Source organism: Macaca fascicularis, chromosome 7 (assembly GCF_037993035.2).
Source record: "Macaca fascicularis isolate 582-1 chromosome 7, T2T-MFA8v1.1".
Classification (NCBI taxonomy): Eukaryota; Metazoa; Chordata; class Mammalia; order Primates; family Cercopithecidae; genus Macaca; species Macaca fascicularis.
Window position 1 is genome coordinate 54,904,999 of NC_088381.1, and position 27,579 is coordinate 54,932,577.

The following is a 27,579-nucleotide window of genomic DNA, read 5'->3' on the forward strand; positions in this document are numbered from 1 at the left end:
GCCCAGAGCCCCACACTGCATTCCCTGGAGGACCCAGCACAGGGCAGCAGCTGGCACCTATTGGGAACATCCACAAGCCAGGTGCTTTCCATGGCCATTGTGTACAAGTTTCCCAATAACCCTGAAAGGTGGGAATTATTATCCCCTTTTGTACGGAAGTGAGGTAATGTGCCCCAGGGTGTCTGGCTGGTCAGTGCAGAGCAGAGACATAAACCTGGGTATGCCAAATCACTTCCAATGGATCTCACCTGAAACCAATTATGCAAAACAGAGCAGAGTGGAGGTCCCGCTGTGGTAAGGGAGTAGGGGGCTGCTGCTTGCCCGTCCGGCGTGGGGACCAGGTGTGAGAGGAAGGCGGGCTCCCATTGAGGACAGCTCCACTTGGGCTCAGGCCCTGAGAGATGCTGCTGAAGAGGCAGGGCCCACAGTCCACACACACAGTGCCCTTGGAAGCTGAGACTGGAAGTTATGATTACTCCCATCGCTGTCATTCAGGCTAAAGAGCACTCGGTGAACCACACGCCTGTTCCTCTGCCATCCGGCATGGTTTCTCATAATGCCAGGGACTCATATCCCTGATCACAATTTTCAAATGTGTATTATTTGAGTGATCCCCTCTTTGGAGTCTGTCTCCTCCTCAGACTGTAAGCTCCCTGAGGGCAGGAGCTTTGCCTACTTTGTTCCTCATAATATTCCCATGCCTAGCCGGTGACTAATGAAACTAGGTGTTCAATGAATAAGTGGGAAGAAGGAAGGGAGACAGTGTCCCAGAGCAAGAATCATTACATCATCTTATAGATGGGGAAAGGAAACCTCAGGGAGGGGGTCACAGAGAGTGACAGCTTATCTGGACTAGAACCTGGCCCAGAGTCAGGCGAAAGGACCCAGAGAGAAAAGTAGGAGTGAGAATCTAAGATGGGTGAGGTATGAGCAATCATAAAATAAATGTATAGATAAATATAAATGTATAAAATAAATGTATAGATACAGACTGGGTGTGGAATGAAGGAGCGGTGAGGACACGCTGAGCAAAGCCCCTTCCTGCAGCCGAGACCACACTCTGGTGAGGAACAGCCTCCCATTCCAGTGGGAGCAGGAGGAATGAACAGTGACGGCTCTCTCTCAGGCCCTTAGTGGCAGTAGATGGGCCACAAGCTGGAGATTGCAAAAGGCCTGCAGGGTCTCAGCACAGGGGCTGTTAGAAATCTTGCTTGCCCATAATGTTCCTACAGAGAGAGACAGATAAGCTTGTCCATCAATGTGGTCAAAGACAATTATGACTGGTGGTCAAGATGGACTCTTAATTTTCTACCCCAATGAGACAAGTCTCCCTTTTGGGCATGGCACCTGGTGTTGGAATGGATCTGGCTGTGTGGCAAGGACATGCCATCCTTGCCCTTCACTGTAAGTCACCTGGTCTAGGGGCCCACGACAGTTCTGAATGTTCTGAATGAAGGCTGGGGACTGGAAGCTGAGTGAGGAATTCCCAAGAATACTAACAGTAGAAGCCAACATTTATTGGTCACTTGCTCTGCACCAGACATTGTGGTGAGTGCTTTGCGGGAATGATCTTACTCCTTACAAGTTACATGGGCAACTTGCCCAAAGTTACATAGCTGGTAGGTTGCAGAGCCAGGATTTGGACCCAGGTCATCTGGCTCCAGACCCCATGCTGTTAAAACCGTGCACTTAGCCGCTTTGACCAGTCTCCACCTCAGCATATGCCTTGTGTTTCAACGTGATAAAAAACTCAAGGACTGGTAGTCCTAGTCCCCATTTACACAGGCCCTAAACCAGGGGACTGATTTTGAATGTGTGTGTGTGTGTGTGTGTGTGTGTGTGTGTGTGTGTCCTATACCATGAGCTGCAGCTTGCCAGAAAAAAAGTGAGCATGTGTGTATGTGTGAGCGTGTGTGAGATGGGGGAGAAAGGGTAGGGAACCTTCGGAGCAGAGGGAGGAACACATGATGAGGCCTGGAGGGGAAGGACATTGGGCATCTGGGGAAGAGAAAGGAGGTCAATGTAATCTCTTCAGAATTCTGGGGAGGTGACAGGATTGAGTCACAGAGGCTTCCTGAAGGCTGAGCCAGGTCCCCTGACAGCCACACAGTTCACCTCTGACCAGGATGCGCACCTGTTCTCGGCCCATCCACAGGGAAGGGCATCTCTGAGATTCATTTTGGGCTCATTATCAGGCGCCTCTGAGGCACCCCTGCCACACGTGCCCTCAGCCTAGCCCCATTCTAACCCTTTGAGTGATGCGGGGGGTGGGACGGGGGATCCCTGTGGCCACGCCCCTCCCTGGCCCCTCCCATCCCATAGCCTGGCAGCCCCAGCTGGTCGCCTAGGAGACAGTGCCCGGTGCGCTCTCATTGGCCAGCCGCGGCTCCAAGGGCAAGAGCGAGACTTCCGGAGGCTGCCCTTCCCCCTCGCCCCCCCTCCCCCCCCCCGCGCACGCCCGCGCGCGCGAGCGCTTGTGTGTGTGTGTGTGTGTGTGTGTGTGTGTGTGGTGGGGGGCGGGGCGGTGAGCACTGAGCACAGGGGCCAGCCTGGCCGAGCTGTGATTCCAGGAAGGAGGGAGGCCGCGGCATGGAGACGGGCATGCTTGCGTGTCTGTGCCTCTGTGTGCGTGCAGGAGGGGGCTGCTCTGTGGGTCTGTGCATTCGTGTGAATGCAAGGGTGAGAGTGTCGCGTGTAAGTGTTCCAATGTAACAGCTATTTATCTGGTGTACATTGACGGTTTGTGCTTGTATGGGTGCCCGTTAAAAGGTTTTGTGTGGACCCGAGTTGCTGCCTGGCTTTGTGGGAGAATATGTGAGGTTGTACATATGTGAGCTCCTCCGTGTGCCCACTTGTGCTTGCCTGCACACAAGGGGCATTGTGTGTGTGAGCATAGAGGTATGCATACTCATCCTAAAGAACAAGCTTCGGCCTCTGTCTCCTCTGTTCCGACACCTCAAATATTTCCTCCTTAGATTCTGAGATGTGTCCCTCTCATGCTCAAGCACCCACCATAGCTCCCCATTGCTTGGTGGTGCGCTACAGAACGCCTCAGCTTCCCTAACCACCCACACTTGTCCTACACTCCACATGAGCAGCAAGAGCCAGAAGGAGGGGGCAATTCTGTCTCTGGCACAGGGGAGTCTTCAAGGGCAAGGATGGAGTATTCAAAGCAGATTTTCCTCATCCTAAGCCAGGGGAACTGGAGCTAAGGGTCTGGGGACACTTGCAAAGCTGGTGCCTGCCTTTGATCTCCTCTCTCTACATGAATGGTTACTGTCCCTTCACCCACCACTACCTTTGGGACACTGGGCTCCGTGGCTTCAGGGTGCTCCCCGTGTGTGGTCCTCGACTTCCCGCAAAAGTGTTTGGAGAGATTTCTATTGTGGGGGTTGGGCTGGAGGTCAGCTGGAGGGCACAACTGGGACCTGGGAACCCATCACAGGCTGTCCTGGCCTCTGCAGCCTTTTGCCTCAACCCAGAGCAATCCCCTATCTATCCCGCACTTCCAGCAGTCCTCCTGCCTCTGGGTGACCCCGGGAGCGCATCAACCTTCCAACGTCCCTGTCCCTTCCAGGTGCCCCGCAGGAGAAAGGGAACCTCTGTCCTCCTGGCTCCTGGCCAGCCAGGTGCCAGCCAGTGGTCAGGCAGTCCTGCTTCACAATTCTGGCCGCAGGGCTTCCCCACAGTCCCTATTTCCCAGCTGGGGGCTCCGCCTGGACTCACCATGGGCAGAGGACCTTGTTATTCCCCAGAGATCATCTTGTCTGGTTGGGCTCTCAGAGCCTGTTTTATCCAACTCTGGCTGTACAGAGAGGGAAAGTGAGGCAGAGGGGCAAGGACTCCCCCTACATGGTTGATGATTGGCAGGCTGCCTGAGAAGGACACAGGAAGACTCCAGAAAGGTGACCTCTGGGTGGAGGTGAGTGACTGCTCTGATGGCAAGGATCCTGGGGGTTTTGGACCTCCTGGCTCCGGATTGAGCTGCGCTTGAGAAATGGGCAAGAGTTGGTCCTGAGGTGGCCAGGGTGGAGCAGGCGGATGGGTCAGCAGACCCCTTGCTCTGTTCTAGGTGACTGCATGGCGTGGAGAGGGGGATTTATGGGCCCAGGTATAGGTCTGGGCCATAAAGGTCGTTCTGCTAGAGAGGCTGTGACTCTGCCTCACTTTGGCAGTAGCGTGGGGCCAGGGAAGTTAGATAGGGGACACCCCTGAGGCTGGAAGAGTGTGAGAGACCCAGTGTAGGCTTCTCCTAGGCCCTTGGGAGGGATCAGTCCAGAGATGCTCAGGGTCTTATACAAGGTCACACCACCTCCTGGCACTGAGCTGTGGACAGAGCCCAGGAAAACAGATGCCGCGAAAGCTTCCCCCAGCCCCAGCTCTGGGTGCTGCGGAGGGGCAACTGCATGCCTCCTCCCATCCAGGTCTATTCTCTGTGCCCTTGGAGTGTCCTGCAAGAATTCTGGCTGGCAGGCAACGAGGGACGAGGCTTTCCTGTGCCGGCTCTCTCCTCTTTACGACACCATATTTTTTAATGAGCTATGTAAATGTCTGCAAGTCAGACAGCAAGGGCAGGAAGTCAGAGTCTCCAGCTCCCGCCCCTGCCCCCAGGAATGGGTGTCCCCCTGGGGCCAGTCTGACCTTGTGTTTCCCATAGGAAGGTTTTCTGGATTCCATGGAAGTGGCCACCTCCCAGTTGAGCTGAGTCAGAACTGGTGCTGTTGCCGACTGACTTGTTTTGTGACCTTAGGCCTGTCACAAAATGCTGTACTTCAGTTTTCCCTTGCTGTACCTCAGTTTCCTCATTTACAGAATGAGTGCACACAAGGGGCATGTTGTGGTTTCTGAGGCTCCATGGCTTAGCCATGCAACCTTGGGTGGTGGCTGGGCCTCTCTGAGGTCTGTGGTTCTCATCAGCAGAATAGGGAGTCATGCTGACCACTGCCTTTGGGCTGAGCTTGGACCCCGGGAACCAGGAGGGATGAATCACGGGGAGGGCCTGCCTGTCCTCTGTCCTGCCTGGCTTTGTCTTTCTTCCACCTCCAGCTTCCTCCTCCTCCTCTGTTCCTCTGGAACATCCTGCCACTCCAGCCCCAGGATTGGCTGTCTCTGTGGCCGTGTGTCACAGTCCAGACCGGGAGTGAGGCGGTGTAGGCAGTGGATGTACAGGGAGAGCCAGACCTTGGGTCCCTGCTGGGGTCACACCTGGGGCATGGAGGGGCCTCCTGGGTTGGCCTGAAGGCTGGGGTAGGAAGGAGCTGGGGCTGAGCACTGGGGCATCCCTCAGTGTCCGTGGCCCCTTCTCAGACACCAGCACTATCACCTGGCAGGATGACAGGGCTTGGGCTGGGGCCACAGGATGAGCCATAATAGGCTTATGGGGAGGCTGTAAATCCTTTTCCAGGCTGAGCAATCAGCTTTCTTAGGCAGGCAGAGGCTGGAGCTCCCAGGGGAGGGCCCTGTCCTCCTAGGGATGTGTTGTGTGACTGATGTTCTTAGACCCCTGCCCTGTGGTCCCCAGTGGCCCAGCAGGGACCAGGCCAGGCCTAGAGTGCCAGTCCGTCAGAGCAGGCTGCGGGGCCTCGGTCTCAGGGCTCCACAGGGATGCCAGGTGGGCTGGGAGCCAGGACGGGGGAATCAACTGGCAGAAGCTTACAGCATGCCCCCGCCTCCATGTGCTCACCCACCCAGGCCACAGCACACCCTCCTCCCCTACCTTCCACAAAGAAAGGACGCCGTGCCTACTTCACAGATGAGAAGCCTGAGTCTGGAGTGTTTCCGGCCCAATGTGGTGCTTTGTTTCAGGGAAGTATTGGCGTCCTAAGTGTGAATCCTGGAGTCAGCACCTACATGGTGGTGGGCCCCAGACAGTCACTTCTCAGTATTCTCATCTGAAAGGGAGCCTGTAAGCCCCTCCTCCTGGGATGATGAAATAAGAGAAGGCACATAGAACATCTGGCCTGGGGCCTGGCATGAACCCTCGATGAACAGTAGCTATTGTGGTTATTGCCATATTTGCCCCGTACCCTCGCTATGGAAAGGGCCTCAGACTGCACAGCAAACTTGGGTTCAGGTCCTGGCTCTTTCCTTACCAGCTGTAGATCGCTGGGACAGTCACCATCTCTCTCTAAGCCCCCTACTCCTCAGCGAACCATACAGGGCTGTGCACCCATGAGTGGTTCCTCAAAGGAATAAGGCACCACAGAGGTCCCTGTGGAGGGTGACTTCCAAAAGTGGCCGTGACAGCTCTCACACCTTGTGTGCCTTTTTGCGTGTGACTGCAGCTTCCCCTAGTGAGAGCTGGGCTCTCTCCTCCCTCTCGTTGAATCTAGGCAGATCTGAGACTGCCTTGGCCAATAGAATGCAGCCAATGTGGTGCTATGGGTCTGCCTGGCCTCAGCGTCGAGAGACCTGGGAGCTTCCATTTATGTCATCTTGGAGTGCTGAGCTACCCTAAACAAGTCAAACTAACTCAGACAGACCATGTGGAAAGAGAGGAGCCCGTGGCCCTGCAGCCCTTCCAGCCTCCCAGCCGAGGCAACAGACATGGTCAGAAGCCATCTGGGACCTTCAGCAGCAGTGAAGTCTCCCCAGTCGATGCCACACAGAACTAAGATGAGCTGTTCTCATCAAGCTCTGCCCAAGTTCCAGAGCTAGGAACAAATAAACAGTTGTTTTAAACCAGTAAGTTGTGGGTGTGGTCATTATGCAGAAATAGATAACATCCAATCCTTCATGCTTTCTGCACCATCTTCACCCCAACTTGGTTGTGCAAGTTGAGCTCCTTGGCCACAGCTGATTGGACAAGGGGATGGGCACCTGACTTCAAGGCAGCCAACTGATTGGCTGGTGAGTGACCATCCAGACTTTTTTTCTCTGGAGACTAGGAATGAAGAAATCGAAGGCCTTAGCCAGCCAGCCTACAAAGGAGGCTGGAGCTGGGGGTATTTGAATGGCAGCTGGGGGTGACTTTCAGTCCTGTACAGGCTCTCATGTCATCAGAGCGCACCAAGTTGGGGAAAGAAGCAGGAAAGGTGATAGGCTGTGGAAGCAGGTTCTCTGAGGGTTCCATAAATCACTTAGCTCCAGCTGGACTGTGCTCCCTGTTCCTTGTACCTCATGAACCCTGACTTCAGGCCCTAAAAGACTCAAGGGCTCTTGGCCAGCTGGTGACAGAACTTCCCCAGGGACTCCTGATACCAGCCAGGGGTCTCCACTCCTCCTCTCACCCCTTCTCCCTTGCTCTCTGTGAAATGTTCCCCTGCCTCCTTGTCATCCAGGGCCCCAGGGCACAGCCACTCTCTCTCCTGGGCAAACAGGGCTCATGGGCTGGAGTCTGCTTCTATCCTCCCCACATAGCCCTGAGGCCTCCAGTGGCAAAGCAGAGGGTATGGCCAGGTTTGGTTTCTACCCCAACCCATTTGGCATTCCTGTTGTGTCCCACAGTCCCTTACCCTACCAGTTCTTGAGTTCAGCCACCACTCCCTTGCTTGCCCATAAAGATGTCATGCTAGTAACAGTGGTCATTAGTGTACCCAACAGGTGCCACACTCTGCGTCGGTGGGGACTTTACAACACTGTCTTCGATCTTCCCAGACACCCTGTAAACATAGGATTTAATCCTACTCTGCATGTGGGACTCAATGGTGGAGGTGGGATTTGAACTAAGGTCAGCCTGACTCCAAAGCCCACGTTCCATCTGCCATTCTGCTGTGTGACTCTAGGCAGGTTACTTTCCCTCTCTGAGTCTTGTATTCTGACTTGTGAGGGGTAAACCAGGGAGGGGTCCTGATGCTCGCTGCTCCCTCTAACACTCATCTTTCTGGTGCCACCCTCGGGCAGGTCCACTTGAATGTCGAGGGTGGGTTCCCAGTCTCAGCATCATTTCTGGTTCAGGCATGTCTGCCTCATAGAGTAGCAGGCCTGGAGGCTGTGCTGCTCTTTCAGTCTCCTGGAAAGCAGGCTGGACTCTCAGGATTCAATATCTTGCCTTTTCCCCAACAGCTTCCTCCACCCTCATCCCCTTGGCCCCAGATTAAAAGGTGAGCAGAGCAGCTGGCTCCCAATAGGGTTTGAGACAGTGGGGCTTCCTGACTCCGCCACCCCATGGGGTCTGAGGCAGAGCAGGGCCATCAGGGCTCTGGGGGAATGTGGGTGGCCCAGGAAGGCTGTGGCGCTCCAAACCACCTCTGGGATCAGGTTCTAGCTGTGTGTGTGCCAGGGCAAGGCAGTATCTGCTCCTCCTTTCCCCCTCTCAAAGGCTGTCCAGGCATGCAGAAAGCAGCCTCTCCAGTCTGGCTTCCCGGACAATGCCCTTCAAATCCAGCAGTGCTTTTAGCAGCAGTTGAGTTCATAACCCTCTTCCACAGATGAAGGTTACACAGCTTGGAAGGGGCTGCATCAGGACTAAAACCCACCTGGCTCTGCCCAGTCCCCAGTCCTCTCTGCTTGGCCAACCCAGTCCACGGGCCCTGGGCACTCACATTCCCCCAAACTGATCCTGGCCCCATCTGCAAACAACCTAGTAATTTTCTCGTGTCCTTCAGTTTCCTCAGGGGGCTGTTCTCTCCCAGTAGCCAGGAATAAATTGGCCCCTTGACCTCTCTGCTCTTACCAGCCTTGAGGCATCCCAGAGGGGTTAGTTAAGAACCCATATAAGCTGCCTCCTGCAGAGGATGGTGCCAACTGGACTTCCAGGGCTGGGATGATGGAGGGGGCCTGTGCGCCAGTCTCTCCTGGGAGGAGGGGCAGGCTTGTGGGGTTCTTGAAGACTCACGTGGCCTCCTGTTGTATACACACCCAAGGACCCCTCCCCCTGTCCCTCGTGCTCCTCTGAATGCTCTCCTGCCCAGAAGTGGCTCTGAGAAGCCTTGAGTCAGTTTTAGAAGTCTATGGCTCTGGGAGTCTGGAACCAGGCCCCAGATCGGTCACTTAGAAGCTGTGCGACTTAGGATAAGCTGCCACCCTCTCTGGCCCACCCCTTCTGCGTCTGTGTAAGGGTGGGGTCATCATCACCATTGCCAGTGGTAGAGGACTGACTGAATGGCAGGCACTGCACCGATCCACAAGCCAACCCATGTGCCTTCATTTCATCCTCCTAATGACCCGAACAAGTGTTTACAGGCGAGAAGTCTGGGGCTCAGAGGCGTTAACAATGCTGAGCAGCTGGTAAGTGCTGGAACTGGAACTCAAACTCAGACCTGACCTCAAACCTTATAGCCTTATAATCACCAGTCTAGGCTGCCCACAGGGACCCTCAACAGTTGCACACCAATAGTCCAGGATCCTATGGGCAGAGGATCCTGTTTCTTCTCAGGGGATAAAGCCATAGTTCAGAGGGCTTGAGCCTCCCCCAGAACCAGGGACAGTCTTAGGTGGTGGTTGGGAGATGGGGGAGAGGGCAGGCTGGCCCAGCTACGGCTATCAACTGCTTCAGCTGGAACCAGGAGGCAACCAGCCTCTCAGAGATGCCTTTAGATTAAATGAATGAATAAGTGATTGAGTGCCAACTCCATACCAGACTCCGCCCACCATGTCATCCCACCCGAGGTTTGGTTTAGAAGGTGATAGGCATGTAGCTGTGCGAGTTTGGGTGGGGGCGTGGGCTCTGGGAAGAACCCTGGTGGGAGAAGCTGCATCCCGGAAGTCTCCTGCTGTGAGGGCTGACTTCCCTATTGCTCCTGCTCCATGTTCAGCTGCGTCTGTGCCCATTGATTCTTATATCGCTGGAGTTCTCCCCTAGCCTGAAGAATGAGCAACAGGATCACCCTGGGTCCACTATGGGGCTGAACCCAAGGAGTTCCCAAGGAAAGAGGGAGCCCTGAGGGGAGAAACCAGGCCTCCCTGAGCCCGAAGCCCTTCCTTCCTGACAGAGATTGGTGGACCTACTGGCCCAGCTTTGTGGGTCAAGGTCCGTGGCCGATGGGAAACTTACAAGGTGACTGCCTGGCTCTTCACACTCTGTTGTTGGGGGCACCCCTCTCCAGGGTCAAGTTTGAAGCTGCTGGGTTTGGTTTGAATGGGCAGGGCTGGAAGCAGCAGGTGGGGAGCTGTTTTCTGAGCCTCTGGGTCTGCTCATGTGCAGGCAGATCCCAGCCCCAAACCCAGAAGCCCTAACAGCCCAGGACAGGCTCAGACCACGGCCTGGTGGAAGACGGGGCCAGACTGGGCCTGGGAAGCCTCAAGGGCAGTCCCAGAACTGCTTCCCCCAGTCCCCACAGCCTGGGCACTCTACATGGGAAATGGCATACAGTAGGTGCTTGATAAATGATGTGCAAAGGAGGCTTGGGCAGAGTTTGGTGCTCCCAATCCTTGCATCAGTCCAGGCCAATGCTATAGGGGGCCTCCAGCTTCTGGGGAGCTAAGCCTTGAGCCCTGTAGAGCTGTTATCAGGCCTGGCAGTCAGACCCACCACCAGACCAGAGGTGAGGGACTCCCTATGCCCACGGCCTCAGGATCCCCTTCAGGTCTAGAGCCCCCCTCTCCAGCCAGTGCTGCCGGCCACAACCCCAGCTGCTGTCCTAGGAGGAGCCTCTGGAAGTCCCTGGAGCGCCACTCCCCTTGACACACCCCAGCCCTACCCTCATGAAGGGACCCTCGGCAGCCCCATCCCCCACAGTGAGATAATAATGACCATAATGAGAACAGTCACCCACACGTGTGCACAGCGCTTTACAGGTTACAAAGTGTTTCACATACATCATCTCATCAATTCCTCACAACAGCCCTGTGAGGTAGGCAGGGCAGGGGGTAATGTTCCCATTTATACAGATGTGGAGACTGAGGCCCAGAGAGGCCAGTGACCTGCTTGAGGCCACACAGCAAGTGAGCAGCAGAGCTGGGACCAGAGGCTGGGGTTGGCCCCACCTCCAGCCCCTGGCTCTCTGCACTAACTGTGCTGTCCCCCAGGAGGACCCCAGCCCCTGTCCAGAGTCTCAGCCACACCCAAGCCAGGCTCCCACCCCTGGCAGTAGTGCTGCCTGGCAGCCCAGCAGACAGGCTCCCACCCCCATTGGCAGACCTGTCCCCTCCACCCGCTCCCTGCAAAAAGCCAGCCCGGAGCTGGGCCCAGGCCTGCCCCCTAGCCTGCTCCTGATGGCGCCTGGGGCGGGGTGAGCAGGTGGGTGGGGCTGGAACCTCCTTTCCTGTTTTCCTGAGTGATCCCTCCCCACAGGGGAAGAGAAGAGAAAGGAGGAAGAAGAGGAGGAGGAGGAAGAGAAAAACAAGAAACTGAGTTGGAAGAGGGCCCTGGATCAATCAGGACGTCAAAAGTTTGCATTCCGACTAGCTATAGGAAATAGTTTTTTTCTCTTTTTATTATTTCAAGTTTTCATAAAAATCCATAATTATTGAAACCCAAGTTACAGAGAAAGTTCGTAACTTTTTTATTGAATTATTGACTCTGCCGCGTGTCGGTTCATCGGCTTTCAACTCCAGTCTGTCAATGCCCCTGTGCAGGTGGGGTCCCCAGGCCTGGGCTTCTGAGGTCCTGGTAGAAGGAGGGCAGGTGGTGAGGGCTGGCGGGGGGCAGCAGGGGACGGAGGCGGGAGGGAGAAAGAGAACGTGTGTAGAAGGTAGGGAGGAGGTGGGAAGGACTAGAGAGTGAGCAGGTGGCGGCCAGGCCCCTTCCCCTGCCCGGCCGCTTGGGGGTCCCTGCCCCCCGCCCTGGCCTCATATCATCTTCATGTTGAACTTGCGGGGCGCGTCGGCGGAGCTGATGCCTGCGTCCGACTTTCGGGGGACATACTCGATCTCGATGTTGTGCTTCGTGTTGCCCTTGCCCCGGCTCCAGAGAAACAGCAGCACCAGGCAGAAGAGGACGACGCCCAGGAAAGAGATGAAGCCCATGGTGGTGGCGATGATGAGGGTCTTGATGTCGAAGGGGAAAGGCACAGTGGCTCGGGTGCTGTTGGCCTCTCCCTCGCCCGGCTGGTTGGAGATGAAGGCGAAGGTCTTGTTGGGCTGATGGGGCCAGTCGGGTGAGTAGCTGCGCACATGCAGGTGGGCGGGCATGGAGTCGTTGCCGCCTGCATTGGCCGCGATGCACAGGTACGTGCCATTGTCCTGTACCTGGGCGTAGCGCACCTCCAGCGTGCCATCAGGGAAGACTGTGAGCCGCCCATTGCTCTTGGCTGAGACCAGGTGCTTTCGGGGTGAGAGCCAGAGGATGGCGGGCGGCGGGTCGCCATCGGCCCGGCACACAAACTGCACCGTGTGGCCCTCATCCACAAACACCTGCTGGGCCTTGCGATCCCGGATGCGGGCGCGGCGGCAGGTGAAGTAGTTGGGCAGTAGCACATCAGGGAAGTCCTTGAACTCCTTGCCCTGGACGAACTCGGGCGTGGCGCACGTGGGCTGCTGCCGGTTGAAGTTGAGCCGCCAGCGGCGCCGGAACACCCACAGGAGCCGACAGTCGCAGGCCAATGGGTTGGAGTCCAGGATGAGCGTCTCCAGGTTGCCCACCGAGTGGAAGACTGATTCTTCCAGCGTGGTCAGCTGGTTGCCAGAGACATTGAGCACGCGCAGGTAGTTGAGGCCGCGGAAGGCATAGGGCTCCACCATGGCCAGCTGCCCGCCCACCAGCTGGATCTCCTGCAGCCGGAGCAGCTCATGCAACATGGAGCCCTCAATGGTGCTGATGGGGTTGTAGGAGAGGTTGAGGAAGCGGAGATAGACCAGGTGGCGGACGGCCAGGTAGGGCACAGCGGTCAGATTGCAGTGTGTGATGGACAGGGACGTCAGGTTGAGGCCGTAGAGGCAGTTGGGTGTCATGGTGTCCAAGTAGGGCCAGTGGGAGATCTCCAAGACCTTGAGTCGGTACAACCTCTTGAAGGAGTAGTCCCGGATGGCATTGATGTTGAGGTGCCGGAGCCTCAGGACGATGAGGCCGTGCAGGTGGGACAGCGCCTCGGTGGGGATGGAGGTCAGGTTGCATTTCTCCAGCGTCAGCTGCTCCAGGCTGTTGAGGCCGCTGAAGGCGCGGTGGGAGATGTAGACGAGGTCATTGTCGCCAACCTCCAGTGACTTGAGGTTGTACAGGTCCTGGAACATGTAGTCCAGCAGGATAACGATCTTGTTCTCGCTGATGTCCAGCTTGGTCAAGTTGCTGAGGCCAGTGAAGACGCCCAGCGGGATGAGCTTCAGGCGGTTGCTGCGGAGACCCAGCGTCCGGAGGTTGAAAAGGTTGTTGAAGGCGCCAGGCTCCACGGCGCTCACGATGTTCTCGTTGAGCTCCAGCTCCTCCAGGTGCGGGAAGCTGGCGAACTCGTCCTGGTTGAGCGTTTTGATGCGGTTCTTGCCCAGGTCCAGCAGGCGCGTCTCCGTGGGGATGCCCTCAGGCACTGCCACAAAGCGCTTGCGGTGGCAGAGCACAGCCCGGTCCTGGGCGGAGCACTCGCAGCGGGGAGGGCAGCCTGTGGCCGAGCCTGACAGCACCGAGCCCAGCACCAGCAGGAGGATGGGCTGCCAGCAGGCCAGGAGGGGGCTGGGCATGCTCCTCACGCCCCCCGCCAGCATCCTCTCGCTCACCTGCAGCAGGGGGCAAGCACAGGACAGAAGTGGCAGTTAGAGGGCAGTGTGTGTCTGGACCCCACCCCAAGCCGCCTGGGCCCCCTCCTGCCCTGTCACGATGACCCTGATGCAGATAGAGAGGCAGGGTCCAGATGCCCATGCCAGAAGGGCCTCTGGCCTCCTCATGCTGCCTCCTCCTTGCCTCTTACCCTGCCTGGAGTCTTCCCAAAGGACCCTCCCAGCACCCTTGGGATGGAGGGGCTCAGGGAAGGGACAGGTCACCTCAAAGAGCCTGGCATTGGCGCCATCTCCTTTACATTTCACAGGCGGTTGACTCCAGGCACACACCCTGCCCAGAGTCACAGTTCCCCTGGTGCTCATCAGGGATAAAACCAGACCTGCTGAGCCGCCCTTGGGCTCACAGTGGGGAATCAAAGGGGCTCAAGGGCTGAGGCCTCTAGGAACAGCCCCCAAGAAGCCAGAGCAGCCAGAAGTGTGGCTAGACCCCAGCCTGCATGGCCAGGGCTTCTGAGGCTGCTGGGGGCCCCACTCATTCAGCCCTGAGCCCTGAGCCTCCCCAGGTGCAGACACCATCCCCCCTCCCCATCAGCTCTGTAGCTGGGTCTGCAGTAAACCAATGGCACCTGGCACTGTTCACAGGTCTGTCACCCATGGGGTTCCTGGATTGCTGGAGGACACCTCATCCAGAAGGCCCAGCCTTGAAGCTACCCTCCCCCCGCCCCCTGCACCTGCAAATCCAAATCCAGCCTGGACTCCTGGTGGGATCTGTGACTCTCCTCTTCCTCTGGGTCCCATTGGTGACCCAGCTCAGGCTCCTGAGCCCAGTGCCTGGAGAATCTTTTTTCCTGCCTCCCGGTTTTGGCTCCTGCAGTTCTTTCCTCCGGCAACGCCCCTTCCTTGGCTGTTGAAATTCCATCCTCAAGGCCTAATTGAAGTCCACTGCTCTAAGGAGTGTTTTCTGATACCCAATAAGAAGTGAAGTGTGCTCCCCTTAAAAAGCTTCTCCAGCCTTCACCTGCCTGTCTCTCAGGGCTCCCATCACCTTTTTCCTAGTACAGCTGCTTGTCTGAGGAAGGTGCAGATTCCCACAGGCCAGGACAGCCAGGCAACCCCGGAGGAGTCTGCCCCTGCTACAGCACCGAGGCTTGTTCAAGCTGGGCCCTGAAGCCATGCAGGGCTTGAGGGGTGGTGATATGAGAAACCGTGCAAGGAGCGGGGTCCAGTTTGCATATAGGCTGCAGGTGGAGTGAGCAAGGGGTATGTGGGAGCCTCCATGACCCTCTCCTACCCCCTGTTCAGAGGCCACTTGTCCCCACTTCTGCCCCGAACTGCCTCCCGTCTCCTCCTTCCCTCCTCTCTCTCCATCCACCCCCATGGGAAACTGGCCTGGCAAAGAATGTGAGTAGGGGGGTGGGGGTAAGGTAGGTCAGACCCTAGGAGCTGCTCCACGGGTGGATCGGATGGCCTCTGGGAGCCAAGCTGCAGTCATCTCGCTGCTGGTGGGGTAAGGACCCACTCCCGCTCCTCCACTCCAGCCTCCAGTGCCCCTGGGGCTTTGCTGCCGTGTCCACACGCTGAACTCATGGCCTGGAGGGGGCTCACTGCAGGAGGGGGAGGCCCAGACTGCATGTCCCCTCTCCACCCTAGCTCAGGCCCTTTTCCCACACCTTCCCACACCTCACACAGCCCCTGCTCTCATGGCCACAGGCCATCCATCCTTGTCATTCCATGCATCAGCCATCAAGGCAACTGAGGCTCAGAGAGGTTGTGGCTGTCCAAGGACACCCAGCCAGTAGAGGGAGCAGTTCTGGGGTGGGAGCTCTGGTCTGTCCACAAAGCCACACACTTGCAAATGCTCCACCAGTCTCCCAGGACTGATGGGAGCTTCGTGGTTGTTGATTAAGTCACTGATTAAGCAGAGAGGACTCAGGGTGTCACTGACATGTTATGGAATCTGCAAGGGTTTTGTCATCCCCAAGGGCTTTGTCCACCCTGACCCTCCCTTTGGCCCCTCTCATCCTCTCTCCAGGCTCTTCTGCAGTTCCGCTTCTCCCCACCCCACTCCCACCAGGCTATTTTCCACAGTCACACACGCTCCAGTGACCCACCAGAAAAGCAAACATCCTGACAGGCGATCAATAAGTAATTGGGCCAGCAGCTGAGGCTGGCACGGGTGTGAGGCTGGGGACCTCAATAGGTAAATAGGACTTTTAGCATCCAGCTTAGGGCTGGGCTGGTGGGTGGCAGGAGCTGCTGGAGAGAAGGCTGGGGAATGAGGGGGGCTAGTGAGGACACAGGCCACCCCGAGGTGCTGGTAAGCCCCTCTCATACAGACACGAATCTGGCACACAGGAAGCTTGCACCACCTGTCCTCAACCTGCCCTGAGCACTCTTTTCCTCTTTTCCCACCAGTCCCTGAGCAAAGACACCTGGCCCTCCCCACTTTGTCCTGCACACTCCTATCTCTAAGTCATCTTCTTCTGGAGAACTGTCCCAGACTCCTGCCCCAGCAGTCTTTGTAACCTTCCACCCCAAAGGCCACCTCCTCCAGGAGGCCATCCTTGACCTACTCAGTCAGGTATCACCTCTTGTCCCCAACATTGTTATTCTTATAGTAGTGATTTTATGTAATTGGTGTATAGCACACCTCATTCCCAAAGTGATTTGAACCAACTGACAGAAAAATTATGCTACAAGATGGTAAAAAGATAAAAGCTAAAAAAGGGAAGCCAGTCAGGAAAGAATGCCACCAAGTCCTGCCTAATGACAAAAGGTGAGAGCTTCCTAGTGACCTTGAGCAAAGAGGGAAACATGCTCTAAAGCCTCAGCATTTGGCATCTCTCCTGTCATGTATGTTTAATCCTGGCTCAGTCATGGGTGTGTGTGTCTCACCTGCTAGAGAGTGAGGTGCTCAAGGGCAGAGAGTGTGTCTGTAGCTCAGTGAAGTGTGGCACAGAACACACCCCCACGAATGTTCTTTGAAAGGAAACATGTGCATGAGTGAGTTTTTGCAGGGGTGGAAGCCCTGCTGATGGGGCTAACCCTCGATCAGGCCCACTGAGCAATGAGAGACCTGAGGAATTGAAGTATGTTGGAAGCCGGGCATGGTGGTGCTGCAATCCCACTGTTATCCCATTGTAATCCCAGCTACTCAGGAGGTTGAGGCAGGAGGATCACTTGAAGCCAGGAGCTCAAGACCAGGCTCGGCAACATAGTGAGATACCCATCTCCCACAAAAATTTAACAATTAGCCAGGCATAGTGGGGCACACCTATAGTCCCAACTACTCAGGGAGACTGAAGTGGGAGAATCCCTCGAGCCCAGGAGTTTGAGGCTACAGTGAACTGTGATTGTGCCACTGCATTCCAGCCTGGGCAATAGAGCAAGACTCTCCATCTGTAAAAACAATAAATAAAATAAAATAAAAAAGAAATACATTGGTAGAAAAGCTGGTCAGCCTTGCCCTGTACAGCTGCCACCCCAGGCCTGGCAGTTGGTCCCACAGAGCCATGGGCCATGCTCCGTGGGAGCAGGACAGCTCTGGGAGGGTAAGGGCTCTGAGATGCCTCATCCCATGCCTCTTACATGCAGCTGCCCTAACGGTGGGGAAGCTGAAGCTTGAGAGAGGCTAGGATGCCTGCCCAAGATGGCACAGCAAGGGCACAGCCCGCTGGGCCTAGTCTCCTGGTCTCCCACCCCCATGGGGTCCCTGTCATCTATGGATGGTGGCAGAGTCACGTCTGAGGGGTCACCCAAACTGCTGAGTGGGCAATGTGCCGCTCCTGCCATCCTGGCACCGTTAATTCTGCCTGCTACTCCTGCAACTGTCAAGAAGAGGTATTTTATGCATTTTAATCAGTGTTTTATTTTGGATCCTTGCCCCCGAAGGGCTTCCTACAAGGGTAAGAGTTTAAAAATTGGACCAATAAATACAAAGGAAATAAAACATCAAAGGCAGGCAGGTGGGCAGGCAGCAGAGAGCTGTGCCTGGAGCACCACACACAGACCCAAAAGCATCCAGAGTCCTTCCCAGGCTCAGGTCAGTGGGGGACCCTGAGCCATCAGACCAGCACTGCAGAGGGCTGCCCCAGGCCCTGTGCTGCCCCACAGTGGAAGGGACAGGCTGCTGGCCACCGGTCACACCCTCCTTCATGTCCTGGGGCAGATACGGCCTGGTTCAGGCAACGCTCCCTGACACATGCAGTTCTCTGTGGCCAGCCTGCTAGAGAGTGATGGCTCAGTGATGCCTGCCCACTCTGGCGTGCACAGTAAGGGCTCCACTTCAGGATCCCTGAGGGTACCGCCACCAGAAACTAGCCCTTTTCCAGCTGGAAGGTCGACATCCTCAAACCTTTCTTAAGGGTAAAGGGAAATGGGAGGCTCAGGCCAAAAACTGCAGTTTCACTGGGGCTGGAAAAATCTCTCTGGGGGCGGGGGGTGGCTCAGGATGGTGGGCTTCCTTCCTTGGGGCATCACATTCAGGGTGTGCCCCCAGGGTCTCAGGGTGAAGGAGGGTAATTAGGGGAGATGGAAGGGGCCTGGGATCACCCATGGACAGGTTCAGAGAACACTGAGAGGGCTCAGGAGTCACTCTGTGCAGCATCTGGAGTCACAGGCAGATGCTCAGGAGTCACAGGCAGCATCTGGAGGCCCACGGGGGCAGGGGCATGACTCCCCCACAGCATCCTCTCTACAGGCTCATCCACCAGGCACCTTCTTTAGAAAAGGGGAGGGACTAACACTTGGACAGCCCTGGCTATGGGCCAGGTTTGGGGCTTTTTTTTTAGATGGGAGTCTTGCTGTATTGCCCAGGCTGGAGTGCAGTGGCAAGATCTTGGCTCACTGCGACCTCTGCCTCCCAGGTTCAAGCAATTCTTTGGCCTCAGCCTCCCAAATAGCTGTGATTACAGGTGTCCACCACTACGCCAGGCTAATTTTTGTATTTTTAATAGAGACAGGGTTTCACCATGTTGGCCAGGCTGGTCTCGAACTCCTGACCTCAAGTGATCCACCCACCTCAGCCTCCCAAAGTGCTGGGATCACAGGCATGAGCCACTGTGCCCAGCCAAGGTTTGGGGTTTTATACATATTGTCTCAGAAATGCTTTCAAAAGAGATCTTTCTTACCCATTTTACAAATGAGAAGAACAAAGGTTCTGAAAAGGGAATTTGCTTGCCCTGGGCCTGGGTCACAAAGCTAGAGGGTGGCAGAGCTCTGTCTCCTAGCTGGGCTGCCTGCTCCAAGAGCTGCCTGATGTGACACAGCGCTTAGACTCTGCAGGCCAGGCCAGGGGAGGGGCTGTCCTGTCAGGGTGGAGATAGGGTGAGGCCCCAGGGCTGAGGGAAGGCCCTAGTCCTCAGAGAGCTAGGCATCTGCCCACAAACCCGACAAAAGCAATTGGGGACAGGCATCTGCCCCAAAACCTGACAAAAGCCTTTCCCCAACTTCCAGAAAACGGTGTGTTACACGCACCATGTGTGCTCACTGTTTTTCCTCCACACTCCTTTCTTTCCTGTGCCTGCTGCTGCCGCCTGGGCCTCAATCTCACCTAATGTGGGGCTGGCTGAAGCACAGAATGGCAAGTTGAGTTATTTTAGGTTTATGGTATCAGTATTTCATAGTGCTCCCACTCAGCGTTCCTCAGGGACCGCAGGGACCCCCCCCCCCCAGCACACAGGCATGCAATCTGGCATGGAGGCATCTGCCCCATGAAGGCTGGGGCCCAGGGTCGTCTGGGAGCTCAGCCTGGCTGTGTGGCCGGGGCAGTTCCTCATGGGGAAATGAGGAGGTGTGTGCAGTCTTCATCTTGCCTTGATGCCTGCTGTGCCTATGAGTGAGTGGGCAGCAGGAGGGATGGAGCGAGGAGGACGGCAGGCCTGGGAAGGGGGCTAGAGCACTTTGGAAAGTCTGCCCAGGGCTCTGCCCAGATCCACTGCCAAGAACTGATGGGGAGAGCAGGAGAGGGAAAGAGTCAGAGACCAGGAGACACCCAGGAGACACGTGGTGGGTAAGGCTGCAGAGGAGAGGCAGAGAGAGGCAGAGAAAGCAGAGCGGGAGGAGGGGAGAAAGATAGGGACACAGGCTGGGGGCAGGGAAGGGAGAGACAGAGGCCAGAGCTTGCTCTGCAGGCACAACCACTCTCCCAGCCCCCACCACCTGTGCATGTCGGCCTGGGGCCTGTTAACACAGCCCCATCTTCGCCACTCCACCAGGTGAGTCTGAGCACTTCCATATCCAGGTGGGGAGGGAGACTCAGAAAGGTGAGGGGACTCACGCCAGATCACCAAAGAAGAGGCAAGGCCCAGCCTGGGCTCCTTGTGACTTGTCCTCTCCCCGAGTCCCTGCCTGCCTGAGGTCCCTTCTTTGCTTCAGCTTCAGTATGATGGATCCGTTTCAGGAAATGATAAAGTGTGTTAGTGGGAACTGCGCCTGCTCAGAGATGACTGGGGTCAAGTGGCCAGAAGTGGAGGCGCAGTGGGGCCCCTCTAGAGAGGACTGTGACGGTCACCCCGGCCTGGGTCTTTCCTTCTGTCGCAGTGGCCAACCATCCATTCCCCATGCCTAGAGGCCTCCTACTTGGCCTTCAGAAGCAGCCCAGGGTCTCTCCCCTGGGGGCTCTCCTCTAGCCTGGGAAGAAGGGACAGCCTCTGGTGGGTCCCCTCTGGATCTCTGGCCACCCTCTGCCCGCACTGCTGCTGGGCTTCTCCCAGCTCCGTTGGCACTTCTGCAGCCTCCTCTCCTGTGGCCCCCAGACTGAGAGCCTCCGAAGTGGGACCGGGCCTGATACAGCTCCACACTCCCAGGCCCTGCCTGCAGACACGCCCACCTCAAAGGAGCAGAGAGAGCCGACCAGACAACTGCTGCGAGGGGCAGGACTCGCACTCTGCTCTCCAACTCCTAACCTAGCTCGTAATGAAGGAAGGCTTTGTGGTGAGGGGAGGTGCTATGTGAGCTCAGGCTGAAATACGAACATTTCCCACAGGCCTAGAAAGAGGCAGGGGGAGGGCACGTTCCACAGAGGAAACAGTGAGAGCAAAGGTGTGTAGTCGGGAAGGGACTTGTGGCCTGGTCAACTTGAGAGCATCCTGGGACTCCTAATGGCTTCTCTCCTAGCCCAAATCCTGACCCCGGTCCCTGGACTCCTTTTAAAGATGCTCCATTCTGGCTTTCCAGGGCTAATCCCCGCTGAGGTGTGAATGGCTGATAATGGCATAAGGTAGGAGCTGCTAATGGGAGAAACAATTCCGTCATTGGCCAGTCTAATCTTGGGAGCTGCCTCCTGGTCCATGGGGAGGTGGTGAGGCTGGAAGGCGGACCCTGAGAGTTGCAGTCCTGCGCCCAGGCTGAGCTCCTGCAGGAGAAAGCCTGGCAGAGTGCGCGGCTCCACCAGCCGGACCAGGCAGCCTGTGTCTGGCCGTCTCTCTGGGGGCTGGTCCGCCCTGCCCCCCCTTTCCCCTCCTCCTCCTCAGCCCCCCATGGGGACAGAAAAATCAACCTGGAAGAAAACTGAGGTCATGTCCTTTGTCGTGTATAATTCTTTATTTTCCTCTGGCTTTTGGTTCTGGCAAAAAGTTGTTGGGTCCCCGGGGTGTCTGTGTGTGTGTGTGAGTGTGTGTGAATGTGTGTGAGTGGCTTGTGTGTGTGTGAGTGGCCTCTGTGTGAGTGTGGTGTGTGTGGCCTCTGTGTATGTGTGAGTGGCCTCTGTGTGTGTGTGGGGTGTGTGTGTGAGTGGCCTGTGTGCTGTGTCTGTGAGAGTGTTGTGTCTGCGTGTTTGTGTGTGAGTGGCCTCTGTGTATGTGTGTGTGTGTGTTGGTTGCCCCTCCTCCCCCACTCTCTGGCCCCCAGCACCATCACTTAGGTGCGCTCTGGGAAGCTCCATCCTCTCCCACATGTGCTCACTGGCCTCAGCGCCCGCTGGAGGGTGCCGACTGGGCATGGTGTGGCTGTCTGCCTGTCTGTCCTGGGTCACCCTGGGCAAGCACTCGGCCGCCCTGCACTGAAGGGAGGAATGCCCCTGTCCAGCTCACCAGGGCACAGTCATCTCGAGAGCTGCCAGCTTTCCGGCCAGCTCGCAGCCCCCGGCCATTTGTGGGATAAATTATGAATTTTAATTGTCAGAGCATCTGAGTGTTTCAAGGCTTCTATATATAGGCTCTGCCCTCCAGGAGCGGCAGGCTTGGTGGAGAGGAGTGGGAGTTGGGCAGGGCCAACAGGAGGCCCATTCTGGGTGAGTAAAGTGGGCTGCGTCCAGTGTACCCCGCCCTGCTGTGTGATCTTGGGGGAGTCCTGGACCACTCTGGGCCCTTCCTGCCCCTTGCACAAGGTTGCCCAGTACCCCCACTTGGATGGGAGCTGTCCCAGAGCTGAAGAGAGGCAGGTACATGCCTATTTGGGGGGATGACCTGAGGGGGACCCAAGGACAACCCCCGTCCTGCACCCCAGTATCTCCCTTCTCATGTCTTGAGATGCCAACCCAGGCTCTTGGGGACAGGAAGATGCCCCTCAAGGCCCCCAGCGCCATCCCCTGCCCAGGCCAGTGGCCCCTTGGGACATGCTTGCCACATCCCCATTGGTCCTCTCACATCTTCCTGGGGCTCCCAGGGGGACCCCTCTCTGCAGCCCCCGCCCTCAGGGCCTCTCTATTTGGGAACAGCTCAGGCCTGGAAACCAGTCAACCCCCACCTGGGAGAGCTATAGGCCTTGTGCTTGGGGTGGGGGGTGTCACAGCCTCATAGACTGAGGCTGGCAGCGAGAGGCTGAGAGGTGTGGTGGAATTAGCCTGGGATTTGGGATTAGCCAGAGAGCTAAATAGAATGATGATGAGAATGATGATTGGTAAAACCCTCATAGGTGGCCTTCGGTGTGCCAGGCATTATTTCAAGCACTTTGCATATAAAAATTCATTTAATCTCACACAAACCCATTGAGGTAAGTGCTGCCATTATCCCCATTTTGCAGATGGAAAAAGCGAAGCACAAAGAGGTTCCATAACTCGCTCGGGGTCAGTGTTAGCATGATTTGAACCCCAATGGTTTTGTTCCAGAGTCCATGCTCTTCATCACTTCCCTACAGTGCCTTTTTTTTTTTTTTTAAAGCTAACACTAACATAGCATTGGCTATGCGCCAGGCATGAACCTGTCTGATCTCCATAACCACCCTAAGAGGCTGGTATTATCCCCATTTTACTGATTAGAGAACTGAGGCACCAAGAGGTGATGCACCTTGCCCAAAGTCCCACAGTGATGAGTGGCAGAGCTGGGACTGGGCCTGAGGCAGTCAGACGCCCAGCTGTCCTGTCCACTCCTGCATACTGCCTCCTTCTGATTCAGGTTCAGGGGACTGCTGAGCTACGTGATCTTGCGCAAGTGGCTTTACCTCTGGGGACCACAAATTCCTCACTGGGAAGTGGGGACAGCAGACTTCACACTGTCCTCACTGCTGGGGGTGGAGAGTTCCGGGAGAGGGAGAGGAAGAGACATTTATATCGAGCACACACAGTGCTTTGCTGAATGACCCCACCACCCCTCACCACGCTACACACCCACTTCACTAATGAGGACACTGAGGCTCTGAGCCATTAGTTCACCTGTCCAAGGTCCTGAGCTTGTTTGGTTCCAAAGGCATAACACCCTCAGAGACCCTCACACAGATGAGGAAACTGAGGCCCAGGAGCATCAGGGACTTGTCCAACATCCCACAGCATCTCTGGGCTAGGGCCTTGGAAGGACCCCAGCCTCCCAACCGCAGCCACCTTCTGTCCCCAACATCATACAAGGGTCACATGGCCACCCCATGGCAGGGCTGGATCACGGACAGGTGAGAGTTTGGGTTATTTCTGCCTCAAAAGGGGAAGAGTGAAAAATAACCCTCTAAAACATCACAAACCAAGGTCCAGTGAGTTCTGTATAACATGGACAGGCAGATTATAAATAAAACACTTGCCTCTCTCCCAGCACTGGCAGTTCAAAGCCCTCTCCACTCAAATGAATCTTGGCCACGCCACTGCCAGAGTCCATTTTTCCAAGCTGGTAAACTGAGCCCAGTATCCAGGAGGTGATGGAGGCTCCAGTCAGACACACACAGGAGGAGTGTCCTGTTCAGGCACAATGGACGCTACCACCCAGCTGCCCGTTCATAAGAAGCCCAGACTTGGGGGAGGAACTGGCACCTCTGCAAATCTCTAAGGAGCGTATCAAGGCAGAGGCTGCAAAGGTCCACTGCAGGCCCAGAGAGGGGAGCCAAGACCCACGTTCGGCTCAGTTTGAGGAATCCGATGAGACATTACATGGCTCAGGACAGAAGGTCTGCCTCAGTGGTAAGTGAGCAGCCCATCATGGGAGGCATGCAAGCTGAGACCATGGATTAAAGCGACTACAGGAGGCCTCCTCTGCTGGGATCTATACCTCAGTAGCCCCTCTCAGCTCTGAGATGCCCCTGTGTTGCACCCAAGTAAAGGGACTTGAGATAGCTGGTCCCCGCCCCCCCGCTTCCCCATCCCCGCCATCTGCTGTCCTGCACCGGGCTAGGCAGAAGAAACGTGCTGGCCAGGCCCCCACCCCCTCCCAGAGCCGAGAGCAGGTTTTCTGCAGAGGGAAGCAGAGGAGGTGGCAGAGAGAGATTAATTCCCCGAAATGGGAAAAAATAGAAAAACACACACACCACACACCCTAATAACATGTAATAAGAGGTTGGAGACGAGGAACAATGCCCTGGTAATGTCACCCTGGCGGCAATCAATTTGGGTGTCACATGAAATAGGCATAATTATTCCGCCAGCCCCGGTGCTCGTCTTTAACCAGTTCCAGGGGCCCAGGCCCAGGCGGGAAAGGCAGCGTGGAATCAATCGTTGGTGCACCAGGCTGGCAGAGGAAGCTGCTCCAAATTAGCCTGGCAGCACCCAGCTTCTCAGACCCTCTGGACCAGCAGGGATCTGGAGGGCCTCGCGTGTGGGGGCCCTGCAATGCCCAGGAGTCACCTTGCTCAGCCACCCCTCATTCCATCCATGAGCAGGAGCAGTCAGAGAGGACTCCCCAAGGAAGTGAGAATGGAGGAGGAGCAAGCACACATGTGTTCCATCCGGGGTTCATTCCCTGGGTCACCAAACTCTTATTAAGCACTCACCAATGCCAGGCCTCATGCCAGGTGCGCAGGGCGGCTGTGCAGGAGGTGGGGATGCTGAAATAATGAAACACAGGCTCCCTCCACCTCCTAAGTTAGGACTACTCCTTCCCATCCTGGGATAAACACAAAACCTCTGGGGTTCCTGGAATTTGCTATCCTTTGTTTGCACTAAACATGCAGGGACTTAAGCCCTTCTTGCTCCTCCTTCATCCCACTTGCTTGTGGAGTCCTCCCTGATTGCTTGTACCCATCCCAGACTTCAGGGATGGTAGAGACAGCATTCCCACAACTGGGGGATTGGGTGCCGATGGGATGACTGCTTAGTGAGCACCCAGTACACACTGGCTGCTGCCCATCTCAACCCCCATTTCATATGCCAGAAACCTTGAATTCCAGAAATGCAAATCAAGGCCATCATGAAATACCATCTTACATTCATTCAATCAGTAAAAATCAAGCCCCCTGACAATACCAAGTGTTAATCAGGATGGGGTGCAATGGGAACCCTCATCTCCTGCTGGGGTGACACAAACTGGTCTAACCAATTTGGAAAACACTTTGGCAAATATCCTAGTAAGGGTGAATGTGAACATGCCCTACAGGCCAGCAATTCCACTCCTAGCTCTGTGCCCCAGAGACACTGCACGTTGCCTCAGAGATGGGAGGAGAAGGTTCCTGGCAGTACTGTTTCTAAGAGCAAAAAATGGAAATAACTTAAATGCCCATTGGTAGGAGAATGTTAATTACACTTTTAGGATCACATGACAGAACATTATACATCAGTAAAAATGAGCTACATCTATTATTCACAATATAGATGAAGCTTAAATGTGATGAAGAAAAAAGGTAAATTCCAGAGGACTGCATACAGTTCATGCTCTTTTTATAAAGTTCAAAAATAACTAAAACAGAACTACTTATATATGTTAAAATATATAATTTTAAAGAGGCAAGGGATTGTTAAATATATGATTTAGAGTAGTCATTGAAAAAGAGGTGATGGGACGGGGTGTGCAGGAGCACATGGGAAGGTGTACATCATTATTGGATTGCTGGTGTTTAAGTTGGAGAGTAGGGTAACAGTGTTCATTATAGTATTATTACTACTACTATGATTAATACTAAATGCCTCGATTAATTAATTAACAGGCTAGGCCTGGATTAGTGAGTAACAGCCGCAGCCTAGAGGTCAGGAAGGACGCATTCTAGACTGAACCGCAGGCTTGCAAGCTGGGGACTTAGAGCAAGTCACTCACCACCTCTCTGGCTCTGTTTTCTTAGGTATAAAATCAAACCTCTGCACCTACCACCTACAAGGATAAGATCATGAGCATATCACTAATGTAAACTATGAGTAGCTAGCACTTCTTAAGGGCTTATTGTGTACCAGGCACTGTTCTAAATGTTTTGCATATGTTAGCACACCTAATTGTCACATCCTCCCTTGAGGTGAATACTATTGTTACCCTCACTTTATGGATAAGGAGACAGGCCCAGAGAGATTAAGCAACTTGCCCAAAGTTACAGAACTAGGCAGTGGTGGAGCTGAGACTTGAGCCCAGGCTTTTGGCTCCGGGGTCCACACTCTTGACAACTTCGCTATGAAATAACATTGAAGAAACTGAACACACACAAGTAGATTGTTGTCAGCACAGCTCTACTGAGCCCATACAGCACCCAGGGATATTCATTCGTTCATTCATTCACTTGTTCGTTCATTCATTCATTCATTCATTCATCCACAACTAAACAAAGGTCAGCATCAAGAATGCCTCAAATGTATTGGAAAATGAACCTGCCTTCTCACACTCTTTCTACAAAGAATCTTCCCTGATTCTGGAGTCCCCTGCTTTCTGTGTCTCTGCAGTCTGCTACTTCCCTAGGACTCAGCCAGTCTCCCTCTCTTCCTAAAGCACCTCTGACAACCTTAACCCCCAGGGAGAAATCCCACCCTTCTCTGAGCGTCTGTGTGGGCTAGTGAGTACCGTTTGTCTCTTCCCAACTCCTGCCTGGGGCATCTTTGACATCACCTAGCTCTGTGCATTCATGCACAGGTAGTCCTTGCCACTAGCCAACAGCTACTCTCTTGTACCTCCAAGGGTCTGTCCCATCCCAGGGGCCAGGCAGGAGGGCCAAAGGAAGGGTACTAGGATTGCTCAGGGGGTTCAAGGCAGATCATGCTTAGCCCAGAGCCGAGCAGGCAGCTTGGTTAGGATGTCCAGAACAAATGCATGCGTGACTGGGCTGGTACAATATTCAGTGCAAACAAGTGTGGTTTTATACTGTGGGTGACTGGGGAAGGAGGGGCAGTGACCTGAAGCAGGCAGAGGCTTCTTGGAGGAGGGGGTCAGGAGAAAGAGAGGAAAGGACCTCTTGTGAAGGGATGCAGGGCCAAGCCAGGTGAGGATGGGTGGATACGTGGCGGAACTGGTGGAAACAGAACAGAAAGCCTCCAGAGGCTAACCATGGAGGTGGGTGGGGCTGGAAGGCCACTTTCACAGAGTGCCACACACAGGACAGCTAGCCCAAGAAGACTCCAGCCAGCAAGCTAAGGTTCTGACTCTGAAACCACCACACCTACTGCACCCCCCTCCCCGGCCCTTCCCTGTTCCACTTCCTCTCCCCTCCCACCCACACGCTGCCTCAGGCCTCCTTGGGACACTGCACGAATGACTGCACTGCCTTCTCTCCCAACAGGAACACACCCCAACCCCAATTGTGCTTCTCCAGATATCTGCTTCCACAGGCGCCTGAAAAGCAGCACCACAGGAGCCCTCACTGGCACCAGGGATCCCGTCCGGCCTCATGCAGAACAACCACCCGCCTCCACAAGGGTTGTTTTTTTGGGGAGTGGGGTGGGGGAGGTCCCTCTGGGAGTCTGGGTTTTAGAAAACAATACCCAATATAGGAAAAATGGATGCCCAGAGG

At 55.5% G+C, this 27,579-nt stretch overlaps 1 protein-coding gene across 15 annotated transcripts in view; it reads right to left on the reverse strand.

Moving 5' to 3' along the window:
- Positions 1–10,654: 10,654 nt before the first annotated feature.
- Positions 10,655–27,579, reverse strand: part of LINGO1 (leucine rich repeat and Ig domain containing 1) — a 204,366-nt gene continuing 187,441 nt past the window's right edge. For all 15 annotated transcript variants that reach the window (XM_073996481.1, XM_065548254.2, XM_073996480.1 and 12 more), the window contains one exon: positions 10,655–13,527. In XM_073996481.1, coding sequence (XP_073852582.1) covers positions 11,671–13,515 — 1,845 coding nt within the window. In that variant the 5' untranslated portion in view covers positions 13,516–13,527 and the 3' untranslated portion in view covers positions 10,655–11,670. The remainder of the gene's footprint in view (positions 13,528–27,579) is intronic.